Here is a 26,556-nt window from a genome sequence, read left to right on the forward strand (position 1 = left end):
TTTTTTTTTAACTCGTTTCTTGTCTAGAAATTCCTGTTTTTTTTTTTCATTCGTCTTTCTCCTTCCTTATGCAAGTGGATTATCTTATATCTAACCTTCTCAGAAATATCTCTCGAAAAATGAATAACTTGTACTGAATGATAGTTTTGAGTGTAAATTAAATAAATGAAAGGTGATCTCTGATTTTTACATTGATGGTACATAATATACTATATGTAGCTGTGTGTCAAGCAAAACTAATATATGCCAATATTTGTTTTTCTCTTTTAAATCAGTGTCCATCACTGCTACATACCATTCTAAAAAAAAGGAAAAACACCAAACAAGCGCAAATTAAACCTCATAGTCAAAATCATTCAAATATATTCATTTCTTTACGGCATCACACTATAGTACTGACCTAGTTGGCTAAATTCTATTACTCACTACTGCTTCTACGCAATGTAGCTCATAATGCACTTAATATGGTGTTGTTTTCACTCAGAAATTGCACTACAATGACTAATGCAGCGCATAAATGTGAAAACAGCTATTAGCAACTGTTGTGACTGAACTCTTGATGCAGGAGGCTAAAAGTAAAGCACTTGTTCTTGCAAGTAATCCAGCCCTCCGCTAAATGTCTGTTTTGGATGTGCTGATAAATGCTTTGACCAATCATGACAGAGAGAGTGGAGGTTCTGGAAGGAAACATGTTGGAGCGACTCTCTGAAAAACAGGATCTGCAGCCCATGATTTTCCTGATGGTTAAAACAGAACATACCGCAGAAAAAATATGTTAAATCCCAATACTACTACTACTATCAGGAAACATGGCTATGTAGTAGTCTAGACACTGCAGAGTTTAGAAAGGGGTGAGGGTTTAGAGGAGAGTCATTAGGACTGTATTACAAAGGGATGAAAATGAGTGATGCTTCATGATCGACCTTGTGCCCCTTTGTGACTGTTTTAAATGTCTGTTTCTTTTCTCACTATTTTCTCCCTCATGGAATGTGGAATGCTTTTCGCTTGGGAGCTGCCTCATCTCCTGGTCAAGCACTCACATATGCAGTTGTATGCAAAAGTTTGAACACCGCCCACTTAAATTATGTGTTTTCTTGATTTTCAAAGTGTAAATAAGTAACACATCCTCTACTTAAAACTTAAATGTTGCATTTTCCTGCAAATTTTAGTGCACAATTTCTATTTGTCACACTTATCAATCATCAATATGTTTATCATATTGGACATGAAATATAAAATGTGCTATAACCTTTGCACAATAAATATTTTATGTTTCATTTTTTTCCAATGTGTTACATGTCTTGCTTGTCTTGCATGTGTCTTTAGACTGTATGATTACCTTATTCAGTTTGTTTTCCACAGAATTCATTTTTACTCATTACAAAAATGTAATTCTTTTCAGTTACTGTCTTAGATGTCTTTTTACTGATTTGGTCAGTAGAGAATAAATTCAAGGCACTAGAGATATGGTCCATGCTTAACCTTATTACTGATATAAGTGCTCCTCTTCACCTACTGTGGTGTTTTTTAAAAAGTTCAGATGTTTTTGGGTTGGGCACCACAGCCATATACAGTTGTATGCAAAAGCTGGAATATACTGAATGCCTAGTCAAGTCACATGTTTTCGATTTTCTAAGTGGACACACATCCTCTACAGGAAACACACTTAAATAAGGCAATTTTAATTCACAATTTTGAGTTCACAATATCTATTTATTTGCTAAATTTAACATATTGGAAAAAATGAAACATAAAATATAAAATGTGCCATAAATTTTGCACAGGCCACATTTGTGTTTTATTTTTCCCCAGTATGTTAAATTCAGTAAAAAACAGTAACTGTCCATTAAAATCCAAAGGAGCTGCACTTTTTACTTAGCAAATCAACAAAACATAATTTGACTAGGGGTGCCCAAACTTTTGCATGTGACTGTATTTGGCTTCGGGCAGCACGGCCGTGTCTGCGTGGGTTTCCTCCAGGTACTCCGGTTTCCTCCCACAGTCCAAAGACATGCAGTCAGGCCAACTGGACATGCTAAATTGCCCCTAGGTGTGAATGTGTGTGTGATTGTGTGTGTTTGTCTGTCTGTCTGCCCTGCGATGGACTGGTGACCTGTCCAGGGTGTATCCTGCCTTCCGCCCAACAGAGCTGGGTAGAGTAGCCAAAAACTGAACTCAAGTAAAAGTATCGTTACTTTAAAATTATAATTACTCAAGTACAAGTAAAAGTAGTCATTAAAATTGTTACTTAAGTAAAAGTAAGAAAGTATTTAGCAAAAAGACTACAAGTACAGAGTTAGTTCGCCAGTTTCATTTAATAATCATAATAAAACTGCAAAATCATAGCCTTACTTATCACATACAAACACCAAATCAAGAATGTCCAAAACATATTTTCCTTTCAAACTATTGTAATAAAATAAACAAAATGTAAATTAGCCATGTGCAAACTCAAATAAGGACCAATTCCTATACCCTTTTAAAACAACAGATAATAAAAAAATTAAATATTTAAGAACATAACATGAATAAAGTAATTACAGATCCACAAAACCTACAGGAAGTTCAAACTCTTGGATCTTATGCTCTGGCTTTTATATGCCAGGTGAACAAAAAATGTTATCTTCAATCATTTTACTCCCATTTTGCAAACAGTTCCTGAAACAAATGCAAAATGCAATATAATATATGAACTCGACGTTTCTTGCAGTCATAACTTGAAATTCATGTTGACTGAAATGCATCAGTGCTGGTAAAATTGAATTCTTGCGTATAATGTCATAAAACACCTTGTCACGTTAACGTTACTTGCTTATATTTATCTTTTCGTCATGAAAGGTCGACACAGTTGTGTTGTCCAGTTGCCTGACCTGTTTCAGAAATGCATCATAAGTGTCGCCTGTACCGTAGCTGGGGGAGGCAGCGTGTGCCTTACACAGTTTACAAATCCGTCGGTACAGTTTGGCTAACCGAGAGTACAGTTTACAGATCCGTCAGTACAGTTTGGCTAACCGAGAGTACAGTTTACAAATCCGTCAGTACAGTTTGGCTAACCGAGAGTACAGTTTACAGATCCGTCAGTACAGTTTGGCTAACCGAGAGTACAGTTTACAGAACCGTCAGTACAGTTTGGCTAACCGAGAGTACAGTTTACAGAACCGTCAGTACAGTTTGGCTAACCGAGAGTACAGTTTTCATGGCACGGTTTGTAAACTGAGAATACTGATTACTAAACTGCGGGGACAGAGTTTCCTCCTCGCAATTTTTTTCTCGTTAGTGACCCCTACGGGGCTCCGTAGAAAACAGTCTCATTACAAAGGCCCGTTTAAAAAAAATGCCAGCTAGAGAAAGCATTGGCAAACTTAGCTCACTCGAGAAGTGAACTAAAATAAAGATTATTTTGTATGCAGTGGTCACTATTAACATTACTAATACAATCACTGCTAAAATAAAACAACTTTTAACATCATCACCATCATTTACCGCAACATGTTTTCTCAAGTTGGATGTTGAGTTGTTGAAAGCTGAAAGGTCCACGTTTTTAGACTGGCAGAGAAAGCAGCGCATGACGTAACTACTGGTTTTTGTAGCCTGTAGAGAAAACATGGTCTCGATATGAGGCCAAGGATGCTCTCCTCCCACAGTGTCGTCTGTTTGAGCCACCGCAGTCCAGCAACGGGCTGAAATCAGCGGTTCCACAGAGCCCACGGCTGTTAGCGACTACGTACCTGTAGTTTTCAGTATACATCTGAGCGCTATACATATGAGTTTGATTGGTCAAATGAAGTGACGTAAGATGCTTTTGATTGGTGAACAGACTTGTGTAAGATGATTTTGATTGGTGAACAGACTTGTGTAAGATGATTTTGATTGGTGAAGGGAGCGATTTAAGATGCTTATGAACAAAACAATCAAAATGTGCACTGAATTAAAATGTATTTACAAATGTAACGGAAGGAACGTAGATGAATATAAAAGAGTAAAAGTACATTTTTGACCTCGCAAATGTACTCAAGTAAAAGTATAAAGTAATCTCTTTTAAAACAACTCTTAAAAGTACAATTTGTTTAAAAAGTTACTTAAGTCATTGTAACGGAGTAAAGGTAGCGCGTTACTACCCACCTCTGCCGCCCAGTGATAGCTGGGATAGGCTCCAGCACCCCAACGCGGATTTGGCCTCTTCTGGGTTGACTGAGCATCCAGTTTACTGGTCACTTTAAATGTCTGTGTAATGTTTACAGCACAGTAGCGTAGAAAAGGCACATTTGATTTACAGCAGATAAACATATCCTAGAATATTATAATTGGAATTCGGCAGAACAAGGATGAAGGAGCTTGAAAAGATCTTCAAATGTAATGATTTATCTCTACAAAGATCAGAGATTGTCCAGGTTATGGTCTTCTCTGTAGTTCTTTATGGATGTGAAAGCTGGATAATAAACAAGTGAGACAAGAAATATACTGATGCCTTTGAACTGATTATTTTGGACATATTCTCAGAAGAACCAATTTACTGCAAAAGACCATTATGCTTGGAACAGTTGAAGGTAAAAGAAAAAGAGGATGACAAGCTATAAGATTGATGGATACAATCAGAAAAATCATGAACCAGCCATTCAGAAGGCTAAAGACTCAAACAGAACACAGGATATTCTGGAGAAATGCTATCCATATGGTTGCCAGGAGTTGGAAACAACTTGACAGCACTTAATAATAACCCTCCAGCTAGTTTATGTAGAATGCGCAAGTGTTCAGTGAAGAAAATGTGTTTTATATCTTTAAAAATATAATTCCATTATATTCCTTTTTCATCTGCCACATACCTCAAAACATTCCAAGTTATTTGTAGCCTACATGTATTCAATGTTTAATATAAGTCAAATTCAAAGTCAAATATAAGTTTGATGCAGCAGAAACTGAATAACAGACCAGGTTATAAGAAACAAAGACTTGGAGTCCAACTCCAAAATTTAATGTTTCCCATATTCACCAAATTCATCTGATCAGCTAATTAAGTCAATTAAATCAAGCATTTCATCAGTTCAATTAGATGTATTAGAGCAGTGCCAAGAACACTTTTCAGTCAACGCAATTAATAATACTCACTTAATATTTGTGAGCAAATAGCAGTATAGATTTCATACTTACATCTCACTGATAAAAAAAAACACTGCTGGCTACATAGTTTCCTTTCTTTCTGCTCCAAAAAGTCCACTCCATGTTTGGAAGCTTAAGAGAAGTGCAGTTATGAAACATCATCTCAGAAGTGGTAGTTTCAAAAGTCAGTCCTGCTCTGTATTAAGGCAAAGTCAAAGATAAGTCTGTTGTGCTTCTATCTCTGATCCAGCTGTTTGTCAATGAAACATTTTCCAGTTTTTTTTTTAATCCTCGTGTCCATAGCTGCTACATTCAATTCTAAAAAACACACAAGCAAAAAGAAAAACACTGTAAAGCAGCTCAGCACCCTGGGTAGACAGTTTGCGACTGATACAAAATGCACTAAACAATCACTAGTTATGCTATTACTGCATAATGAAAACTGAGTTACTATCAGAAATATGAAAACACTTTAGCATTTGTACTTGGCTTGGGTGAATGTGTGAGTACACACAAGTGTACTCAAGTCAGCCTTGCTGCTGTTCCTTCATGTCCAGCTTGTGCACGACTCTGAACGCTTCCAAGAACTCATTGAAGTCAATGCTGCCGTCCTTGTTGAAGTCAATGCTGCGCGCCATGTCGTCTATCGCCTGGTCGTCCACAACCACACCCAGGTGAGAGCTGAAGAGCTTCCAGGTCTGACGGAACTCCTCGATGGAGATCTGACCTGTGTGAGGAGGGATGGAGGAAGGGAAACACAAGGTAACAGAATGGTGAGAGGTCAAAAACAGTGCCACAGATTTTTTTATTTACTGCCATAAAAACAATATGTGCAACTGTGTAATCACATGATATATTTTATCTTTGTAATTATGTCAACAGTGAAAAACAAAGTGGACTATTACATTATTATTATTTTTATTACATGCCTAATTATTCGCTTTTGTATACAATGATATGGGAATCATATCAGTGCTGACAGATAACTGGTTAATATCAGTATCAGACAGATTTAGATTTAACTGATATTTCAAACCAAGATTTGACGATGTATTTATAGCTCGCTGAAGAGAAGAATGTATAGGCCACGTTGGGCTACTTCACTATAATATCTACATTATATTCACTTCAATGCATTTGTAACTCATTTAAAATAAATGTTACATTTCTCTGTCATTCTAATTTATGTGGATCTAGTCCCAATTTCTACATTTTATAAATGTAGAACAGATAAAAAATATTGCATCAGCATCTGCTTTATAAAATAAAGGTTCCTAAATGGCTTGGATGTTTGGTTATAGGACAAAACCGCCGACAGGACATGACTGAAGTGCCCTCGAGCAAGGCACCTAACCCCCAACTGCTCCCTGGGCGCTGTGGATAGGGCCGTCCACCACTCCGGGCAGGTGTGCTCACTGCCCCCTAGTGTGTGTTCACTAGTGTGCATGTATGTGGGTGTTTCACTGCACAAATGGGTTAAATGCGGAGGTCTAATTCCTCTGTGTGCAAGCACAGATAGCCAATGGTTCTGAAAACCTCAATGGGGTAAGAATCTACATTATGTGGAGGTCCGTTAAACTCTTTACACTCACACATTTCTTTCATATTTTTTAAAGAACCACCCATAAAAAGAGATTTTTTATGGCATCACTGCAAAAAACACTTTCCGGTAAGTTTTAAGAGTGTAAGTTTTTTTTGCCAAGCTTTGTCCATCACCTATCAGTGCATGCTTGGCTCATCAAGTACATACATCCAAGTTTACCGCTGACCATAAGTTACAAGATATATTACATCCTTGCTCTACAGGGGCAAGCTTACTGTTTCAGCTACAGTGAGACTTCAAGCCACATCAAAGTTCTGCTAATTTGGGTCCAGGAAATAAATGATTGAAATGAAAGGTGTTTTGGTTCTGTAAGCCAGGGCTACAGACCATAAACCAACAACCATTTCCTGTTTAGTTCTTTATCTGTGGTTCTGGCAGAGTTTATTGCAGGCAGAAAATACCACCATGAACCCCATATACAGTGTGCCTCTTCATATGTGTAGCCCCACTGCAGTTAAAAATAAGAGTTTGTTACAATTGTGACATAAAATCTTATAATGAAAACTAATTTTTGACACCAGACACAATGTTAAATGTGTATTTTCACAGAATAAACTACCATCTACAACTTTTCATTAACAAGATATAGTGTCTACAGTGATTTTTACTTCTGACTGAGAAGTGGAAAACCGATTTGGGCAGGGTAATTGTGATCCAAATATGACAGAAAGATTAAAAGCAATTTCCCTGTATTTTAATAGCTAAAGGTATTAGTAAAAAGAAATTTTGCTAATTTGCAATGAAAGCGTGGTGTGCCCTTGAAAAATTGGTCAAGATAATGAAAAGTGGGTCAGTGCAGCTGCAAGTGGTGCTTGCTTATTTCAACTAATTACATCAAATTTTATTATTAAAAAATGAGCAATGTTGCTGCATGAGGAATAAAATACTGCTTATTGTTTTTCTTAAACAACAGTTTAATAAATATGACCAAAAAGTTAACACTTCTCAGTGTGAGCAGAGCCTCCTCCTCCTTCACAGCCAGCTTGAGTTGTTCGTTCATTGGCGCGCGAGTGGACACTCAGCTTATGTTACACTGCATCGACAGGTATCGGAATGTCGTGAATAGGTGTACTTTTGTATGGGTATGAGTAAATGAGCATGGTATCAGATCAATAACTGATTCCAGTATCTGTATCGATGCATCCCTACATATAAGGATAAATAACTAAAAAATATGAGTATATTTCTCAAAATAATGAGATACTATCTAAAAATGACTCAGTATCTCAAAATAATAAGACAGTATCTAAAAATAATAAGATAGTATTTCAAAATAATCACTTAGTAACACAGAGTAAAGACTTAGCAATTCACATAATAATGAAAAAATAAGTGGTAGATTTTTTTTAATGGCAGGATTGGGCTTCCCATAGGTCTGTGTGCATTAGTGCACTAGCAACAAGTAAGTATAGTTTAGCCATGTAGTTTCAACAAACATGCAGCTCATCTCTTAATCCAACAGTGTTTATTTTGCTAAATAAAAATAGCACACACTGAAAAGCAGACAACACAGCTGTTTTTAACTTCTGTCAATAACACTGTGGTTTCCTCACCATGCTCAGCTCTGCAAATGTGTTTTTCTTGATCCTGAAGACAGTCGCACAGACATCAAAGGTGAGCTCAGTTTTGCACTTCTTACAGGAAACTGTCATTTAGATGATGGTGAAGTGTTTCCATATTTTAGAGTCTCTTGCACAACCCTGCGCTGTCTCTGCTACCTATGTTTTCCCTCTTTCATTCAAGTGATGTAAATGGGAAGTGCAAATGTCATCACACAAATTAATCTATAACAATGTTTTTTTATTATGACGTTTTCAGTAACGTCAATTAGTTGTTAAAGCCATACAATATAGTTTAAGGCTAGGGCTATCCTAGAGTAGCTAAGGAAATGTTTAAACAGTTCCTAGCTTGAACCTCAATTTATCAGTCAAAAAACATCATTAAAATAACAACAGTCACCTGAATGGTCTTTGTCAATGATGTTGAAGATGATCTCAAGATCAGTTCGATATCTGTACAGCGTTTCTGCCAAATTTGGAGTCACCTGCAAGTATAGACAAAGAAGCAAACATAGAAATAAATATATGTTTACAGTAACAGGTAATATGAAAGAAGAAAACAGGGGTGACCTGGGGCATGGGCTGTCCAGCACTGATGTTTTCAAAGCAGGACTCATATTCAACATTTCCATCAGACGCCAGCCGGACAAGACGTGGTCGCAGAGTTCGCCATGGAAGATCCAACCTCAGCACAGACTCTACTACCTGAGCCCATTCATTAGTGGAGATCCTACCTGTGTAAGAGACAGAGGGACAGAGAAAGAGAGAAAGAGTGAATGGAATAGCAAATGTATGACTAGATCCAATTACTAGGGCATGTTGGAGTTTCCTAGAGGAATATTACCTGTGTTGTTAATGTCATACTGCTGAAAGACAGCCATGAGCTCAGAGCGATGGGCAAACAGCTTCTCCTGCAGAGCCTTTAGAGCTGAGCTTTCTGCCACACTGACCCTAAAATATACACCAAGGCACATTTATTTTAGCACAAATACATACATGCATGGATAGATCTGAAAAAACATTCAACTCTAAACCATCAATGATAGTCTGTGGCACTCATTGGTGGTCATGCCATGTACCTCAGTGGGACATTGTTGGAGGAGAGTCGTGCACAGACACACTCCAACTAGCCTTTGACAGATTAACTCATATTATTGAATGCTGTGAAATTTTAAATAAGTGCTACCATTATGTAGTTTATCTTTCTTTCACATCACATATTTTTTTTTTTACATTTGACTTTCTTTGGCTTTGCCTTTATTTATTTAATTTAATGTCCATTGTACAATCATTCGAATCTATGGTAATTTTAAAAATGTACCCAACAGAGAAGACTGCACTTAATTCTAGGTTCTACAATCATACTATCACCAACTGATTAACTACACCCATACATACTTTGAACGCTACATGGAAAGATAATAACAGATTTTAAAATGCTGGGTTACATGCAAATGAAACAAGGAAACTTCAGTATATGAGACCTACTCTTGGGAAGAGTTTGTCTAAAGGTGGAGAACCACTAGATGTTAACAGGGTCTCCCTCTACAGAGTATATATACATGTTTGAATTATAATCAGACTATCACAATCTAGAGATTCTCAACAGTGTTAGGGTCAAGGTCTGGATTAGTACCAGGGTTAGATAAAGGACAAGGGTGAGGGTTAGGTTTAGGTTTTGAGTGGTGGTTAATGGACAGAGTTAAGCTTAGGAAAAATTAAGGTAAATTAAATTTTAGTTTAGTTTTAATAAACTGACTATATGTGACAAGATCTACAAATCTACAGTGGGCTATTCAAATAAAATGGTATCATTGATAGTGTTGCCATCTGAGCAGAACATAGTTATCATTATAAACTATTAAGTAATATTAGAAGCTACAACATTTGGTAATCATATCGTAATTTTATTATTATTTATCATTCTGCAGACAATAACAGTTTGCCTAAAACACAGCCATACACATGTACATCTCTAAAAGAGATACCTCTGTTGCAATGTGAGCTTCCTGGTGCTGCGGCTGACTTGATACTGGAAGAAGCGTGGGATCAGCTCTGGTCCCAGTTTAACATATGCACCACGATTACTGCCTTCCTCATAGTAGTTAGAGGCGGAGAAAATAGTGATCACCTTTAAAAGGAAAAGCAACGTGTTTTTTAAGATATTCTGAGGATTTAATGTGGTGTTAAAAGCTGTACATTTCCACAACCATGCACAAGGGGGCAATGCTGTGACTTCTCCATAAACACTAACTTTTCCTTTTCTCTTTTTCACTTGAAAAAGCAGTTTTAGGAACTGCTACAACTACAGTATATACTCATCAAGCTCTTTATTAGGAACACCTCCTTTTATCTACACTCACTGTCCATTATATCAGCACCACTTACCGCACAAGAGCACTTTGTAGTTCTGTAATTACAGACTGTAGTCCATCTGTTTCTCTGCATACTTTGTTAGGCCATTTTCACACTGTTCTTCAACGGTCAGGACAGGCCCACCACAGAGCAGGTATTATTTGGGTGGTGGATCATTCTCTGCACTGCAGCACTGACGTGGTGGTGGCATGGTTGTGTGTGCTGCACTGATACGAGTGTATCATTGTTTAAAAACTGGATATTTTTGGTTGGTGGACTATTCCCAGTTCAGCAGCGACACTAAGGTGTTTAAAAACTCCAGCAGCACTACTGTATCTGATCCACTCGTACCAGCACAACTCACACTAACACATCACGTCAGGGTTACTGAAGTGCTGAGAATGATCCACCACCCAAATAATACCTGCTCTGTGGTGGTCCCGTGGGGGTTTTGATCATTGAAGAACAGGGTAAAAGGGAGCTAACAAAGTTTGCAGAGTAACAGAGGGACTACATTCTGTAATTGTAGAACTACAAAGTGGACCTGTATGGTAAGTGGAGCTGATAAAATGGACAATAAGTGTAGATACAGGCCTAAAGTCACCATGCCCAATGTCAAGTATTAGCCAGAAGGGTATAAAACCTCCCAGCTTTGGGATGTGGAGCAGTGGAACTCCAATCCACGTGTGCTGGGTGCGCTGGATCTACAAACATTTAGTGAACATGTAATTTTAAACATAAAGTGAAATACAGTTGTCTTTTTTCTCATCTAACAAACTGCACACAACATACTAAAGTTCTTTATATTTATTGGAGTGGGTATTTCAGTCCATTCCCATCCTGATAGGAAAAAATATCAATAGTTTATTAATACGTCTAGGAAGTCTTACTGGTCTTCTAATCAGGCCACAGCATTTTAGCAGGCCTGAGGTAAACACTGTAATTCTAAAATTTGTCACTTCTTCTGATTGAGTCAGTGTAATTTGGATTCACTCCTGTGTTTTGGATAGGGTTATTATTATTAACTAAAACTATTACTAAAACAAAAAAAAAATTGTTAACTGTAATAAACAAAAACGACAGTTTTCAAAAACTTAAAAACTACATCAAAACTACAATGTTCACTGCAAAATTAACTAAAACCAAATGGAATTATTGAGAAAAAAATATTTTTAGTTTTTTTAGTGCATGAATAAAAGTTTAGAAGGGCATCCCTTCTGTGTCTGGCCAGAGCCGAGCCAAGCTAAGTCTAATGTTAAAATTAATGTTAAATTAATTTTCTATATAATTTTACACTCTACACTCATACCCATCATGGCATTCCTCTTAACACTAAAGACTAAAACTGAAACTAAATAAAAACTAGACTAAAACTATTAATACATCCTTAAAACTAACTAAAACTAAACTGAAATGAAAAAGGAAAAACAAAATAAACAGTTGGTATGCAGTACTTTGTTTACTCCAAACATAGTTCAGTGTACACATACCAGAGAGTTCTTTTTGTCCACAGAATATTGATCCAGATTTTGCCACGGAACATCCAGATGACCTTTAACAAACATTTTTTGGAGAGCAGTGCTATCCTCTGTGGTAGCCTCCCACAAACATCACTCTTGTTCAGTGTGGTTTTTATAGTAATTGCATGAACAGAGGCGTTATCAAGTGCAAAAGATGCCCGTAGACCCTTAGCTGTCACCTTATGGTTGTTTGTCTCTTGTTTGAGGATTCTACAGCATGAATCTTTTGCACTGATCTTTGTAGGACGCCCACTCCTAGGCAGTAGCAACAGTGCTGAATTTCTTCCAAACTATCTGCCTGATTGTGGACTAATGGAAGCACAAGTTTTTAAAAAAAAATTTGTAACTCTTTCCAGTCTCATGCGCTTCAACAACTTTTCTTACAAGGTCATTTGAGCAGGCCATATTGCAACAGAATTCTGTAGTGAAGAGCAGGGCAAGTTATATTCACACTAGAACTGATTATTAATATTCTCTTTTCAATTATAACTCTACACATCTATGACCTCAACTGTTTAACCCATTTGCACAACAGAGAAATGCTAATCATAAATGTTGTTAGTAGGGTTAAGACTGCTTTTGTTATTATGACTTAGAAGAGTACATTTTAGGAGCCATTCATGCAGAAAACAGGTTCACAAATTTTTGACTGCTGTATGAATTATTTTCTGTGTATGATGAGTATCAGACCTGTCCATTGTGGCAGAGTTCGTAACCCTCCTGCTTGCACTCGTGGGACCGGATGAGCAGACACATGCCATGCTTCTTCAGCAGCCTCTGCGTCACATCCGGCCCGAAGTAGCAACCTCCACCACGGAATGAGTTCGGACTGCAGCCATTCTGGTTTTTCGGGTCACTCCACAACACATCCACAATCTGCACACAGCAAAATCAAATACAACTAGGGCTGTCAATATGGTTTACTAGAGATGCACCGATACCACTTTTTCTCTGATCCTTATGTATCGGCCAAAAACCAAGTACCGATACCAATATTAACTCTATCTAACCTAACTCACCTATAAGCCTCGATATTTGTACAATTATTTATTTAAAATATTTTGTTTTGGTAAAATCTACGTACTGCATCACAAATTAAACACACTCACCACAGATGGGGCTGGCCGATTCACAGGCCCAGCAAGTGGGTTGCTATGCCAAAGGTTAAATCAAGACTAAAGGCTATAATTAAGCCGAGAGTCCAGCAATCAGATTAAAAAAAAAAAGCCAAAGAATAAAAACAGACTTAACCCCTTACATGGCCAGGGCCTGCCAGCAGGGCATAGCTCAACCAGTTTGCACTGAAGTCCCTGTAGTTACTGAATAATAAGTCTTCATATGTAATAACCCTGGGATTTTAAGGTTAATGATAACAAATGTTGCATAGCCTTTCAAAGATTTCATAATAATTAACTGGAGAAAATTAAACTAGGAAATGATTAAAAAGACTTCAAAAATATACCTGAAAAAAGGTAAAAAAAAATAAAAATTTTAATTTTTTTTAAAAACGTGATTGATTTATTTTCTCACCTGCCTCCACTCTAGCTCCTCTCTAGGAGGCTCAGGGAGAGCGAGAGAGACGATGGAGTCAAGGAATGGCACCTGCAACATATCAACAGGACTGGGAAGTCTGGGTGATGGAGGAGGGCGCCGCGGTGTGGCCCTGCATGATGCCCGTGGTGAGCACACAGAAGATGCAGACGAGGATGAGGAGGAAGAAGAACTGCTGCTCTGCTTGGTGAGCCGGCTCTTCTTCTTGCGTTTCATGCGACCAGTGGAGCAAGGGCTGTCCAACCTGGCCCTGCCGCTCTGTCTGCTGCTGCTGCGGCTACTGCAGCGCACATCAGTGTGATCCAAGCTGCGCTTGGGTAGCCGCAGCGCCGACTTCACCTACAGGGTAAATGGCATTAAAGCAAATTCATCTGAACAATTGCAATTGTGAACACACGTCAGACCTCCTAACAATATGGTCTTCACTCAGAGAATCCCCTGTAAGAGTCAATGTGTCTACCTACTAGGACCTTTAAACAGTAAAAATGAAAAGAACATACTGTTGATATTCAACATAAAAACATATCATATCACATACAATAAAAACAAAAGTTCAAGGTTGGCTAAGCTTGTATCTGCTGACAATATAATTAGTTGTACAGACCTGAGATCATGACATTAACTGTCTAGATCTGCGTATATAAGATCCCAGTCCAGGAATCTCCTTGCACTCAACATTATGCCCTTTTTTTCTCTGAACACCTGAATAATCTAATAAAGGGCTTAATAATAAGATTATGAGTCTAGTCAGTTCAAGTGTGTCCGAGTAGGCAAAAATGTGCAAAACAGGACTGGGGTTGCAAACCACTTTAACACACTCACCTTGTGTCTTTCTACAGAGCTAAGAAAGTCTAGGTCGGTCTTGTCGGAAATGCCGCCGTGAACAATGAGGACTTTGTTGTCTATGATGGTGGCGATAGGGAGTAGGCTGAATACATCCTGCAGTAACTGGAGGATCTCTCTCCCATGTGTCTGCAATATTACACAACATTACTATCAGATGCAGTTCCAACAGTATTCACCAGGTGGCAGTAAGGCACAAGAAAATGTAATACAACTGTGTAGTTCTAATGTAAACAATACCCATAAATGGTCTGCAATACAGCAATTTTATTTTAAACTTACAAAGGAGATATACATGACAAAAGTTACCTTATACTTCTGCATAACCTCTTTTGTAAAGCCATACCTAAAAGACAACGAATAGGCACACTTGTAGCTTATTGTGCATTTTAGCAGTTAAGAATTATTCCCATTACAGTAATATTCAAATAAAACAGCATGCAGAGCTATTCTCTCTGTGTGAGTTGGTCAACTGGCCAATAGTGCATGAGGTCAGAGGGGGAGCAGCATCCTACCTCAGGTTCATAATGTGATCCTCATGGTTTCCTCTGTTCAGATGCATGTGGTCTGGGTACAGGAGCAAGAAGGCAAACAGTATAATGATGATCTCAATGGACTTCTTTCCTCTGTCCACAAAATCTCCATTGAATATGTAGGGGTTCTCAGCAGATGGCAGACCGTTCTAGGGAATAAAATAAAATGAACACCTATTCAAAAACCAAAAACTGATCATATCTTACATTCATTTCTTATGGCAGGTTAGAGCAATTATTGATGGAATTTGCAATTAAATTTGCTATCTGAGTATACCACGCAGGTATTCTACATATGAGGGCCATGCCAACCTTTCATTCCTTGATAGCAGATAGCATTTTGGGTGAAGAATTTATCAGGACATCCACTATCAGACAACTATAGCATTTCAGATCAAAAGTTTAATTATTACCTTATAAAATATGAGCAGCAAATCATCCAGTCTTCCGTGTAGGTCACCTGCATGGAAGAACAATTAGAGCTGCTCATTCTTTAGGAAAGCTGTCTAAGTCTGCTCTTGAAGATCTACTATTTTGGGGATATTTATTCAAACTTTAATCTAACACATTTGATCCAGCAAATGAAGGCCTTCAGGCATTGAACAATTGTTCAGTGGTAGATCTCCAGAAGCAGCCAAAGCTTAACTGCTCCTAACGAAGACACTTATTAGCATCTGATTTCAATGTGATTAAAAATCATTTCATTCTGGGCTTTAATGTGTGTCTGACAAAAACAAACAATTCCTGTTTACAGTAATCAGATGCAACATTTTCATGTAGGAATCCTGCCATTAATGGTGTCTTCTGTTTTAATTTGATCTGAAGCACTATTGGGGCTGATAGATTGCAGCTTCTCAGATGAGGAGCCCATTGAGGTGCAATGAAGTGCTTCATAAAGCACCGCATAAATACAGTCTTCTTTATTCAGGAGGCACTTTGCTCGTGCATGCATTCAGAATATGAAACACATCCTAATAACACGGCAGAAACTGTGCTTAAAATCATTCAATGTAGACAAAATAAACACCCAAAACAGTTATTCTGAATTATAGGGTGCATCCAGATAGAAAAAAAGTGCTGTATCCTTACCACAGATTGTGATCTCCTTAGCATAGGATGAAGACAGGTAAATGACATTTGGCATCTGTTTTAAGAATTTCTGTGTCTCATGAAGCAACTGCAATACATATTTACCATGGAGAGTCTGGAGAGGAGAAATAATATCATTTTTTTAACATTTCATAATAGCCGTCTTTTGTGACTGAAGTATAAAAGCATCTGAATTAGGGCTGCCATTAATAGTAAGTTTCAAAAAACTGACTAACATTACTGACTTACTAACTTGCATTCTTGATGAATCGGCAACAATTTGCTGACAGTTTGCATGATGATAATGCAAATTTTGAATTATTCTACTGGTTTCTCTTAAGAAATAGACCTTGATGCACCTATGCACTATGCACTTTTTGTTTTTATTTAAAGACTTCTTAGTTTATCGTTTTTTTCAAAAATGTATTTTGGAGTGGCATTCTTGAAAGGCTACGCATGCTTTGTTATTGTTCATTTAAAGGGGAATTCCACTGTTATTTTAAAATATTCTGTATAAATCAGTGGTTGAGATGCAAACAAAGTCATTCAAAGTGATTTGATGTGAATGTGAATTGGTGTAAGTTGAGAGAAACTTAACTTGCCGTAGTGACAGAAATCAAGAAATCTAGAAAACAATATGATTATATCCATGTTATTTACTACCCCAAATGACCAGTAAACCTATATGTGCCTTCTGAGTGTTCATATGTAATGCTTATGATGGTAAAATAGTGGGAAGTTTAAAAAAAAAAAAGTTTTCTTTGGGAACTGTTTTTTCTTACAAAACCCTGCATGTTCCTCTCAGCCATAAGTGTGTTTTAAAACATAAAACAATGTGTCAAGCATTAAGCAGCATATTCGCAACCATTTTATGTAATACCTTTCTGTGAGGGAGCTTTTAGAGGCACTAAATGAAAAAAAAAAGTCTGGTTCCTATCACCACCACTGTGAACAATTCTGACTTGGTAAGACTTGCTTGAACGGAAACCGCTTTGAACGACTTACATCTTAAATAATTATGCAGAAATTTGGAAAAATCTGTAGAATTCCCCATCAAGTCCATTTTTATTGTTTGGAATTCATTTAAATGGCTTGAAATGATTACTTGATTAATTGTCATAGTGTGACTACACGTGTCAGTTTAAAATCATTGTGTGAGATGGATTTTCCATCAGAACCGAACAATCCCTTTCAACTGAAATGAACATTCAGGCATATTAATACTCAAAACAATGAAAATGTATTAAATGTATTAATATTGCATCAATATTTAAATACAGTGTATTTGAATGTTACTGCAGCACAAATCGTACTTCAAATGTTTTTAAGGGCTTGCTGTTTCTCAGCACAGCCAGCAATTCAGACTCGGGCTGGATCTTTTATAGGCTTCAGTTTCTCAACCAAAGAGCACTGCCCTGGTCACAGCTCAATGTGCTCAATGGAAATCTCTTGGTTAAAGTTGCAGCATGTTGTACCTGCTGTTCCTTGAAGGCACTGAGCAGGGCGTTGGTATCAGTGACGCTCAGGGGGAAGGAGAGGCGAGGGCCACTGTACGAGTCTGGCACCACGATCTGCTCGTACTTACACTGTCTAACTTCCTCCGTCACAGGGTCCACCGCCGAGTCCAGCAGGTGAGAGATCAGGTCTAGGGAGACAAAGCAAACTCATATTCATGTACTCTTCTGAACACTGTATAAAGGTCTCTAACTTTATAAGGGGTTCCATTTGATTGTGATTGTGAAAGTATCATGAAATCTCTTAAAAAAAATGTATTTGATCATATTCAGAATTCTTTCCAACTTTTTAAAGATTAACTTAAAAATCACCTGAAAATTTTATTTAAGCCAAATAATTGCTGTATACTTTATTGAATAAACATTTGGGGAGAAAATTGTCTACTTAATGGTATCCAGTGTTCTGTGTGCGAGTTACATAAGATGCAGGCTGCAGATTTTGTTTTCTCATATCCATTTCATTATGAGCACCTAGTCTGGACCCTGCTGCTAGGAAGCATAGCTCTGCCTCTCATGCAGCCATTGCACAAAGCCAACGCTCCACTCTTCAGTCTGAATAGGGTCCATTCATGCACTGGGATTTGTAGAAAGCACCTCTATTGTGCTATTCTTCAAAATGTAAATTTGAAGCGTTTGCTGCAAATCTATTTAAAAAGAGACGCACACCCAAACACCATTAATGGCTGTTTCCGACAGCCAATGACAGTCTCTCGTAAGGATGTGTTTGCCACTGACAAACAAATGTAATGGGTTTGCCGTAAGTACAAGCTTATGTGGACACTTATAAATCACCTTACAAGCAAGACTGCTCCATGAGTTTAGAAATAGTGATACAGTCAATGGCCAAAGAACTGACTTTGGGGCAACACACAAACACTGACAAACTGCAGACCTGAACGCAAAGTTATGAAGCATAAACATGCACCACAACACCTGAGCTCCACTATAATGGTGCTGTAGATTGACAGGAAGCAACCATCTTAACTAGCTGTCAGTGAAATGTGCTCCAAGATCAGCACTTCTTAAAATGCTTTGTAATTACTAGTCTTGGTTCCCCATGTTTTGGTCAATTCCATGAAAATGTATGATTTATGAACATCACCTAATTTACTACTGGTTCTACTAAGCGTTCTCCATCTCTGTTTGAAATAAGCTGGGGCTAATTGTCTGCTGTAATCCTCTGCCTGCATGTGGAGGCTGCCTGCTGCATTTCTGGCACCCTCCACAATACCACAGCTCAAAATGGGATCTCCTTGGGTTGCTAAGCAACTGTGTTTCTACATAGTATTTTTTTTAATCATTTAAAAGGATAGGTGCATGGTGGTCAAAAGGAAGCCTGGTTGTTTGATATGAGATGGAATGGAGCTAATGGCATTGAGTTTCTTTGTGTGCATGTAGGGGGAAGACAAGACAGGAGGAGTTAGAATTTTAATATGGCAGATGAGTGAACATCAAACACTTAATATGAATGTAAACAAAATGGGTTTCAACATGTATGGAAATTATTACATACATATACTGATATATTCCATACCGTAACCTGACAGAATAGCATATACACCAATCTGCCTTTAATTAAGTACACCTACCTTGTATCTACATGTATGTTATTGTACCTACTTGCAAGTCTGTTTTTTCTGTCCATTTACCATACAGGTGCACTTTGTAGTTATACAGTTACAGACTGTAGCCCTGTTCTTCAGTGGTCAGGACCACCACAGAGCAGGTATTATTTGGGTGGTGGATCATTCTCAGCACTGCAGTGACACTGACGTGATGGTGGCATATTAGTGTGTGTTGCTCTGGTATGAGTGGTCAGATACAGCAGTGCTGCTGGAGCTTTTAAACACCACTCATTGTCCACTCTATTAGACATTCCTACCTTGTTGGTCCACCTTGTAGGTGTAAAGTCAGAGACAATAGCTCATCTGTTGCTGCACAGTTTGTGTTGGTCATCCGCTAGTCCTTCATCAGTGGTCACAGGACGCTGCCCACAGGACGCTGTTGGCTGGATATTTTTGGCTGGTGGACTATTCTCAGTCCAGCAGTGACACTGAGGTGTTTAAAAACTCCAGCAGCACTGCTGTGTCTGATTCACTTGTACCAGCTCAACACACACCAACATGTCACTACCACCAAAGTCTCACTGCAGTGCTGAGAATGATCCACCACCCAAATAACAGCTGCTCTGTGGTGGTCCTGTGGGGGTCCTGAACATTGAAGAACAGGGTGAAAGGGGGCTAACAAAGTATGCAGAAAAACAAATAGACCACAATTTGTAATTGTAGAAATACAAAGTGCTTCTATAAATGGACCTGATGAAACAGACAATGAGTATAAAAAGGAAAAGTTGTCACTGGTCGGTGTACATTAGTATACAAATCACAATACCTGGTCCGTTTCCATTGAGCTGTGTGAAGTTATCCAACATGAAGCTGAAGAAGCTGGAGAGCTAGAAATAATACAGGATTATAGAATTGTGAAACCCAGTTAAGTTACTGTTGACTACAGTCACACATCTTGCAGTTACACTAAACTGCTAAACTCTTACATCAAGTGGATCTAGTCCCAATTTCTACATTGGTATCAGCATCAGCAGATATGTAAATGAAAAATACTGGACATTGCATTGGCCCACGATTCCCAAATCATTGCATCCCACAGTAGTGCAGTGTGTAACACTGTCACCTCACAGCAAGAAGGGCCTGGGTTATATTGCCTGGTTATGTGGAGTTTGCTAAACTGCCCCGCAGTATGATTGTGCATGTTTGTGTGTCTGCCCTGTGATGGACTAGCAACCTGTTCAGGGTGTTTCCTGCCTTCCACCCAATGAGAGCTGGGATAGACTCCAGTGACCCAGGAGGATAAGTGGCTTAGATAGTGTGTGTGTGAGAGTCAATCTGTAATGCCTTGGTTGCCTAGAGCATTATTTATCAATTATGTGATGTTACCTGCAGCTGGTCTTGCTCTCCTGCATACTCTATTGACTGAAAGATGTTCCAGGTGTATCGTCTCCTGATCTCCAATCGGGCAACGTAACGTCTGTACCATCGCTGGATCAGGACGGCTGCTTTAATTGCTATGCATGTACAACACAAACAATGAGAGTTGCAAAAACAGCCATTGCATTATTCATTTAAATTTAAAGGCTAGCACCATTTGAACAGTGAATGCTATCTAGCATCACAGAACAGCTTTATAGGAAATTAATCATCAATAGGAAAGGAACGAGACTTTAATGCCTTTAATGCCTTTAATGGATGGGGTTCACATCGTGCACTTTTCTGTTTTTGCACACTGGGCACCTCACCTTTTTATGCACCCTGTCTTTTGTGCAGAGCACTCCAGCCCTCCTGAGTTGAAAAAAGTTCAACTCCAAAGGGTCAAGTAGCCTATTTCATGAGCATGTTCTTCTGTGCTGACCAATCAGATCAAAAGGAAGGTGCAATTTCAGTGACAGTTGCAGTTGCTGAGTACCATTTACAATGTAGAAGCACTTTGGATTTGTACAATTTGTACATCTGTTCCTCTGCATACTTTGTTAGACACCTTTTACCCTGCTTCTCAAAGGACAGGACCTCCGCAGAGCCCGTATTATATGGGTGGAACTGATTTCACAGATTAAGCTTGACATGAACAAATTTTTATATGTTCTGTTAGTTCGGCTTGTTTTTAACTTGCAGCACCCCACTTGTTAGTTAATAGTAGATCACTTTATTATACGGGCTTTCTGCTTGCAAATATTGAAATAGCTATGTAGCACAGCTGAATGGCAGTTATGATGCTGCTGTTTCAAAAACCCAGTGTAAACCCAAAGTTGTAAAAAAAAAAGTGCTTTTCACCATCAGTAAAAGTGCAATGTGAGTGTCCCCTTAGTCCAACAGCTAATAAATTACATTCTTCAGAAATACATGCTAAATTAACATTAAATATATATGCAACATTTTTTTTCATAAAATTAAAAATTAATAATAAAACAACCACATTAAAAGCCACAAAGCAAAACACAGGCATCTGTTCAATCACCCACAGTGCATTTCCTGTCACAGAATTAGCGGAGCATTATGTCAGAGATCTACAACTACAACGACTAGGAAAAGACCAGGCTCTTATTTTCAAAAGGCTAAGCAAATGCGTTCTTCAAGTACACCTGTGTCAATTATTATAAGGACACTTAAAGCTTCCTAACACACTGGAGTGCAGAAGCTCTACTAAAAATAGATGATGTCTCAGGAGATCAGCATCATGGCTGCTAATTAAAGAAGTGGACTAGCTGAGAATGCAGAGATGAAGAAAGAACAAGGAGAAAGGGTTGGAGTCGACTAATACTGCGATAATATTGTAGAGCTAATATCCATCTAAGCACCTGCATGCTCAAAGCTCCAGTCATGAACTGATGAAATGGCAACACCAGCCAGCCCAAGATAAATTATAGCCTACCTCAATTAAGTAATAAAGTGCTTGGAAAAGTATTAGCAGAGATCCTGCAATTATTCAAAAGACTGAACAATAAAAAGTAGCTGATTGGAACTTTGAAGTCATAGCATGCAGTAAACCAAAGGTCCCCCACAAAACCCAGAGTAAAGGCCCACTCCAATCAGTGGTCTGTCTTCTCTGTTAATCAAACTGAATTTACTCAAATATGCACTCTGAGGCCTGTATTCTGGAACATGCACTAAACTATAACTGATTGTTGATACCAGATGCAACTATCGGGAATTAAGTTTAAAACATATATTGAAATCCGAAAGGAGTGGACCACTAATTAAGAGCATTTTAATCAAACACTGGAAAAGCTGCTAAAGCGTTCTTCAGCGCTTATGGGATAGGACAATGCTTGAGCACAGATGCTGATGAAGGCCAGAAATTGCAAGCAAAGACTACAGGACAGGGCTTACTCAGTGCAGGACTGGGCTGCCTGGCCGATACATCTGTGTAAGGAGGAGGAAGTAAGGTCAACTGAGCAATTTCTGCCAGAAACTCATCACCCATTTCAATATTAGTTTCAACATGCCCTTCTCCACTTTGTCTTGCAATGTCCCCTCCAGGAAATCCCCAACGCCATCTTAAGGGCTGTTCTGTTACTTTAACTCAAGTGATGTTTATTAGACGAGCCCTAGGAGGATTGAGCGAGCCAGTGAACATGTATGTCAACTTCAGCTGGTGAACTTGCTTAGAAATCAATGCGATAATCTATAGCAATAAAATGCACTCTATTTCACAATCATAATGTTCAATTTTCTATGATCGGAATGGCTTTTAGGTAGCGAAATTCTCCATCTGTTATACATGACTGCTGATACAGCTTAATTACTTTACTCTCTACATTACTTTACTCTTTACTTTAACCCTTCTGGCTTGTTAGTTAGCAACAGCAAAAAAAATAATGGTAATACATCACAGTTTCAAACCAAAGCTAAAAGCAAATATTCACAAAATGTATGTACGTTATGTCCAAACTTAAAAAAAAAAGTAAAAGTTATGCATAGCAAGTTTGCATGACTAGCTATTTAGCTCACTGAGGCTAACCTGGCCAAGGCTCACTGCGTTTTAATTGAAAAATCTACTGCTCACTCTGTCTTCTTCGCTTTGCACTGTGAGTGGACTTCCAAATAACAAAGATGTGACACAATGTTGGCGAGGGCATGGTAAAAATGTTATTGAAATAGGGACTATATAGTATATAGTAGTGGAGAGCGTCTGACAGAAATAAGCAAATAACAAGACATCTTGAGACATCTTGATTGAAGATATAGAACAGGACATTAAAAAAATGTCAAACAAACTTAAGAAACATGCAGTAAAACATCTGGGATCATCACTCCAGAAAAAAAGAGGTCAAAATGCCTTTGAACATTCCAACTCTAATTAATTCCACAGTTGTCAGATGAATGCTAATGGCAGTAATGGCAGCACAGCACCCACTCACCTACTTCTGAAGGTCTTCCTTGGTTCTCGATGGCTACCGAGGTGCCGCAGCCCATGATGGCAACATTAATGTTTTCTGCCTGACATGTGTCTCTGTCCTCTCAGTCCTAGAGGAGAAAAACAAGACAAACTAGAGCAGATTCAGGCAATGTGGACACTTTAACTATTGTTTAGAAGTTAGTTGTTAGCTTTCACAACTGCATGTTTACATCGCGACAAACAGAATGGTCCATACGATTTTATGTCCCATGATACCTGAATCAACTGTAAATGTATGAGATAAGTCACAAACATACAAATATAGTAAATAAATACAGTATACAAAGCAGTCTAAACGAATATGGATATTAAAACACGTAGACTGACACTGTGCACTTTTTCATGAAAGAATAGAGCAGTTAACAGTATTACTGAATTTAAAGGAATACAGTACACGGGTTCATGTTGTAATAAGCACATCAAATGAGAGGTGTCTGTGGTGAATAAAAGCATGTGGTTCTCTCTGAATTAAAAAGGACACACAGTGCATTACGGACTTTAATCTGTATCCTTAAGTGCTTTTCAAAAGATCCTTGAATGGCTTCAATTTAACTAAGAGTAGGTCATATTTATTCAGATCTGGCGGTGGGCAATATTTTGTCTTTATACTAGTGATAAATTATGTCACAATATGCTTCTCTGAGCATATCATGGATATTGGATATTGTCAGTACTTAAGGAACACTGACTAACTACATGTTTCATTACAATGTGAGCACAATTAGCCCTGTTTAATTAGACTTAGTGTAGTGCAGTATGTGAAACACCAAATAAAAATCAGTGTAGTTGTTGGTTCATTATTATTTTAGTACTTTAATATGTGGCACCCCTATTCAGATCATTCAGGCTAAGCCACAGAGTCCATGTAGGCCTAACCCTAACCATTAAGATACAGCAGCCAGAACTGTACCTAGACCAGTACCCGATGTAAATTTAACAGATTTAGCCAGCAGAGAGTAAGACGAAGGAGCATTCGCGCTTCTGGTTTCACTGAAAAGCTTTAGTAACTGGGCTAAACAGACTGCTAGATTATAACTTATAAGCAAACAGGCGCCAACGGCTGAGTTGCCGTGGCGGTTTGTAATGTTTAACAAGGCGTGAAAAACTCCAAAGGGAACCTGGATACCCTGAATACAACACGCATGAAGAAGAACCTTGTGTTCTTTGTCTGCTGCAGATTTATTAAAATTTAAAAAGATATTAAAAACTGAACCTGGAAAGGGGATCCCTCTCCTCTACGTTACCTCAGGATGTTGGCTTTTAAGTCGAACTCGGAGCAGAGACCTCAGCCAAAACACACACGATGCGACGGCGACTGGCTTTCAGCTCACCACAATAACGTCTTAAATTGTCGGGTATACATTAAACAGCGATATGGTATTAGATAACATGAAGAGGAGTGGAGAAATCAGGAGTAGACGAATAAAAATACATACCGTGTGAGGTAACGCACTCACTACAGGTGTCTGACAGAGAGCAGGGCTCTGCAGTTCGCACGCGTGCAGCTGTTGGTGACGCGCACGCGCGCGCGCCCTGGCACTGCAAGCGATGTCCTATTACTGACCGAATCGTTCTTTTGAATCGGTTCTTTTCACTAAGTCATTCGAAACGGTTCACAAGTCCAACTGAATCGACGTCGTTTGTAGCATCTCTGCGATATTTAGCTGAAAACTTTTAGTAAATAGATTTTAAATTAATAATAAGTAAACAGTGATTAACAATTTAACTTGCTCTAGCTACTGGCGGTATAAACCGTTGCTTAGGGCCCCCGAACCACAAGTTTATGTTTTTTTTGTTTGTTTTTTATTATTAATATTAATATTAATATTATTAGTATCAATCACAATATTGTCAGAGAAATATCTTATGAACACTTCAGTGAAGCAGAAATAATGCACAAGCCTCAAACACACAGCATAATTTATTTTAGTCCCATTTGTATTTATTTTATTTGTTATTTATTTATTATTTGTCTAATTTAATTGACTTCAAGTATTTTTTCTTGTTTTGACAAAAAATAAATGATGTAGCCTAAGGCCCTGATTGTTCAAAAACGGCCCACTGCAACATAATAACAACCTCTTTGAATCTCTTCCCGTTTCTCTAATTTTGTGTTTATTATGTGGCCCAGCCCTGCCATTAGAGAGACGAATCAAATCCAGTTGCGTTTATCAAACGTATTTCCAGGCCTGTATGAAGGAGATGAAAATGCTGACTTGGTTGATCATGGCAGAGGACAGAAAAGAACCACTGAATCAGACGTTCGATTCATTATAATTGAGAGGAAAGAATCGGTTCGGCAAACTGAATCGTACGTCCCATCACTAATTTCTGCTGCTTCCATGGCGACGCGCTTCGGAGCGTGAGCGCGCGCCACTGTGTTGAATTAGTGAGGTAGTGAGTAAAGGCGCAGGGAATTACATGCTGTTTGTTATGATGATAGAGTGGATGAATCACTTTAAACTTTCTTTAACTGTAACATATACATATGTTCCATTACTGTATCAGCCGAAGTGAAGGGTGTTAGCTGAGCCCTCGAAAAGGTGAAGGACTGAACAAACATCAGTGTTAACTTTAGCAAGACTTGCGCCCTGACCCTTTTTAAACCTGGAAATAATGCCGGACAACCTCGTTCCTAAACTATAACAGTAAATTACTTTAAGATGCTTAAAACTTTAAAACCATGACTTCCAATTTGCTCAGCTTTGAGTTACAAACTACTGTTATGTCACTCAGTCACTTTGTCAGCATTATTATATCATATCACTGCTTTAGACAAAAACACTTCCACATTAAATCACTTTAAATAGCAATAATACTGAGTCACTTAAGTCACTTTAAAATGTATATTGTCTCTATATTTTGTGTATTTTTATTTTTACTTATTTATATTTTCTGTGGAGTGATTATTTGTGCCTCACCACA

At 38.2% G+C, this 26,556-nt stretch overlaps 1 protein-coding gene across 1 annotated transcript; it reads right to left on the minus strand.

The window, feature by feature from the left end:
- Nucleotides 1-5,546: 5,546 nt before the first annotated feature.
- On the minus strand, nucleotides 5,547-24,985 carry ppef1 (protein phosphatase, EF-hand calcium binding domain 1). Its single transcript, XM_036561079.1, has 18 exons — nucleotides 24,876-24,985; nucleotides 23,594-23,699; nucleotides 22,563-22,595; nucleotides 20,616-20,743; nucleotides 20,056-20,116; nucleotides 17,626-17,795; nucleotides 16,151-16,265; nucleotides 15,475-15,521; nucleotides 15,044-15,210; nucleotides 14,838-14,874; nucleotides 14,508-14,657; nucleotides 13,665-14,024; nucleotides 12,825-13,010; nucleotides 10,248-10,390; nucleotides 9,104-9,210; nucleotides 8,830-8,993; nucleotides 8,660-8,744; nucleotides 5,547-5,824 (listed from the first exon to the last, which is right to left on the minus strand). Exons 2-18 carry the CDS (start codon nucleotides 23,646-23,648, stop codon nucleotides 5,625-5,627), a joined length of 2,208 nt encoding a protein of 735 aa, XP_036416972.1. The 5' UTR covers nucleotides 23,649-23,699; nucleotides 24,876-24,985; the 3' UTR covers nucleotides 5,547-5,624.
- Nucleotides 24,986-26,556: the final 1,571 nt, after the last annotated feature.

The sequence above is a fragment of the Colossoma macropomum genome, unplaced genomic scaffold (genome assembly GCF_904425465.1).
Source record: "Colossoma macropomum unplaced genomic scaffold, Colossoma_macropomum, whole genome shotgun sequence".
In the NCBI taxonomy this organism is placed as follows: Eukaryota; Metazoa; Chordata; class Actinopteri; order Characiformes; family Serrasalmidae; genus Colossoma; species Colossoma macropomum.